Source organism: Merops nubicus, unplaced genomic scaffold (assembly GCF_000691845.1).
Source record: "Merops nubicus isolate BGI_N331 unplaced genomic scaffold, ASM69184v1 scaffold24856, whole genome shotgun sequence".
Lineage (NCBI taxonomy): Eukaryota > Metazoa > Chordata > Aves > Coraciiformes > Meropidae > Merops > Merops nubicus.
In genome coordinates this window covers 8,973-12,005 of record NW_008615999.1, presented here as the reverse complement: position 1 = coordinate 12,005, position 3,033 = coordinate 8,973, and the positions used below count along the sequence as shown (strand labels likewise).

At 46.4% G+C, this 3,033-nt stretch overlaps 1 protein-coding gene across 1 annotated transcript; it reads right to left on the bottom strand.

Moving 5' to 3' along the window:
* Positions 1 to 205: 205 nt before the first annotated feature.
* CREBL2 (cAMP responsive element binding protein-like 2) lies at positions 206 to 2,774 on the bottom strand (the record flags this gene model as incomplete). The annotated part of the gene is made up of 3 exons (XM_008942725.1): positions 206 to 610; positions 1,335 to 1,482; positions 2,577 to 2,774. Coding segments are annotated over 3 exons (348 nt in total), but the record flags the coding sequence as incomplete, so codon positions are not given.
* Positions 2,775 to 3,033: the final 259 nt, after the last annotated feature.

Genomic DNA, 3,033 nt, shown 5'->3' with positions numbered 1-3,033 from the left:
TATGGGCAGAAGCAGGGAGTGTATCTAGTACCTCTCTTTAAGGGCACCAAAACCAGAAAAGACATGCCACATTATAAAACCATGCTGAGAAAAACGTCTTTATTTAGATACAAATTACATTCTTATTGAAAGCTTTTCATTCAGTTCCTTCTCCTTGACCGACAGTTCTCCATCTGGCTTTAGCAAAGCTGTTCCAAAATCTTCCTCTTGTTTTTATACTTTACAGAGCCTCTCAGACTCCCACAATGGTTACCAACCATGTAACTACTGACCACAATGCCAGGCTAAGTCTGGGCTCTGACACAAAAGCAGCCCCCATTTCTTACTGAGAATGCCCCAATTCTGCCATAGCTGTATTTGGGGAGGGTGGTGTGGAGAAAGGAAGAACAAGGCTCCACTTACACAAACACCTATTACCCCAAAAGCCCCACTCTATGCAGGCTTAGAACCACCACAGTCAAAGAGTTTCGTGGAGGGGGAGCCAAGAGCAGGCAGCAGAAGGGGATCCTCTCCCCTGCACCCGGGGATGCATCCACTTCTCTCCCAACAGCATTCTTCTCTAGCTACCAAGCTACCGCTGCTGCGGTGCGGCAGGTTCTGCATTGGCCTCCTGTGGGTGATGCACCATGGGGGAAGATTGGTACAGTTACAAACGTGGTTTTCACATCCTTTCTTACAAAAGCTAGGAACTCCTACTTCAGAAATTGACAGTAAAGTGTAATTTAACCTGTAGCATAAGGTATTACGATATAAGAGGTGAGACACAGAACTTCCTGTACTGCACCTGAACTCTGTTCCTCTGCACACACGTGTTAGGAACATGACTTCATATTACAAGAGCTCTTCAGCTTTCAATCCCCAAAAGAACCTCTTTTTATTCCCTGGACAAGTACAAATGAGGCAGAAAGATTTCCTAGGAAACCCCAAGTCCACCCGTATTTCTCACTTTTGAGTGCTTGCAGCTAGAATAATGTTGCTTGATGGAGTTTTTAAAATTCAATTATGTTTTATGTGCTCCATTTACCTTGCATTATGAAAACAGAAAATGCCGTAAAAGATTAAGGTCTCAGGTCTTCACAGGTCTCCACAGGCCTTGGCAAAAGACAAGGTTTGAACCTTCTTCTAAAATAAACTGCCCAGCTTCCTAGCTAGTGTAATTTCTGTGTTCTCCATGTAAACACCACACAGTCTTTGTACCACCCACTAAGCTCTTCGCTTCAATCAACTACTTGTGCCCAAAAGCACATCCTTATGTTTCTTCCTACACCACAGCCATCCTCCTACACCACAAAAGATGTGACAAAATAGGAATTAATCATAGGCTGGATACTTACAGGGACTGCTGCTGTTTGCTTCTGTCTTCCCAGCCTTGGCAAGTTTGGCTGAGTTCTGCTGAGCTTTGCCTTGCTCCTCTCCGGTGAGCAGGGCTTTTATTTCAGAGGGGATTTTCCCTTGGTCCATTGCCATGCACCACTGCTTGTACTGAAATATGCAAACACATTAGGCACTAGCAAACTGCCAGGATCACATTAGCAGACAAAACAGAGCTGTAATCTTTACCTTCCGGTATACTCGTTTAAGGTTTGAATTTACTGGGCTGAAGCCTCTTACAAAACTGCAGGGCACTAATGAGCTAAGCACGTGTCCACGGGTGCATACCTGGCCTCAGTAAATCCTGTTTCAGTCAATAAACTGCTGCTCAGTGGCAGCCCTGGACAATACTGTAATTATTAAACGCCACGGAACACTGTGCGTGTTCGCGCGGCCGGCGTGCCAGAATGCTGTTCCAGTTCATGGCCTGTTAAAACCAAATATTTCACATGACTCTGGGGCTCACTGACTATCAAGAGGTCCTTTCTGATTGTGCAAGGCACGGTTACAGCACATGTGCCTTATTCCTAGTGCCCTCATCTTAAATTCTTCACTAGCAAACCTTGAAGCACGTCAAAAAAACCTTTGATCAGCTGGCTGAGTTTCCAGCCAGTCCAGCCCGTGGTGACTGGCCCTGCCTACCCCAAAAAACCTAAGGCAAGGTCACAGCAATAGCCTCAGCTCCAGGGAAACTTCAATGGCATCTTGCTGCCACTGAGGAGCCAAGTCTGTATTTCCAGATGAAACATTCTCTCACCCATCTTATATTCTGGAGCACAGGACACGTGCAACCATCTCCACAGAGCGTGCTGCAAGAACCAGCCTCCCAGTGGGGAGAAAGGTCTGTGGGAGACTATGGCACACGTGGATACGTGCTGCCCTGTGAGATTTTAACACATCTCTTGCCACCCTTTCCCACTTTCTACTCCTGTCTGAGGTTCCCAAAGCAAGCATTTCAAAGACAACAGATTACACTGAAGTGACACTTCCTCTGCTTGCTCCCAGTTCAAAACCAGCAGATAACTTGCGACAGGAGGTTCACATTCAACACAAAGCAGTAAACAGCTGAACACATCTGGTGCTGATGTTTGGATACCTTACAGCTAGCCAAGTCCCACTCTCAGTCACAGCGATTTTGAGAACAAATGTCCACCAGGACAGGTCCCAAATAGCATTGAAGGTTAGGGTAAATGATGGCTCCTTACCATTTCAAGCTCCTCTCTGAGAGCACAGATGGCTCGCTCTCTGCTCGAAACCAGCTCCTCCAGGTACTGGTACCTCAGCTTCTTTCTGGCTCTGCACTCTCTTGCACTCTGACGACTTCTTTCAAGTTTGGCCTTCAAGTCTATTTTGGCTGGTTTTCGACCTCGCTTGCCTGGTTTCTTTACCTTGCCTCCAGCCACCTGGAAAGGAAGGGGACAGTAAAGAACCTGTTTGGCAAAGGAAATGCTGTAACTGTGTCATTGTGCCTACTCGGTGTCTCAAGCAGATAACCTTGTCTATACTTCCATTGATTCTGGAGCAAGAGGAAATAAGGGGTCTGCTCTGAGAAGTTCTCAGTGATGGCATTGAAAACAAAAGGGAGGGATATGACTCCACAGCAAAGTCAGTGCTTAGGCAGTTCTATTGCCAATGCTGCTCAGCTGATTTGGAGGAGCTCCA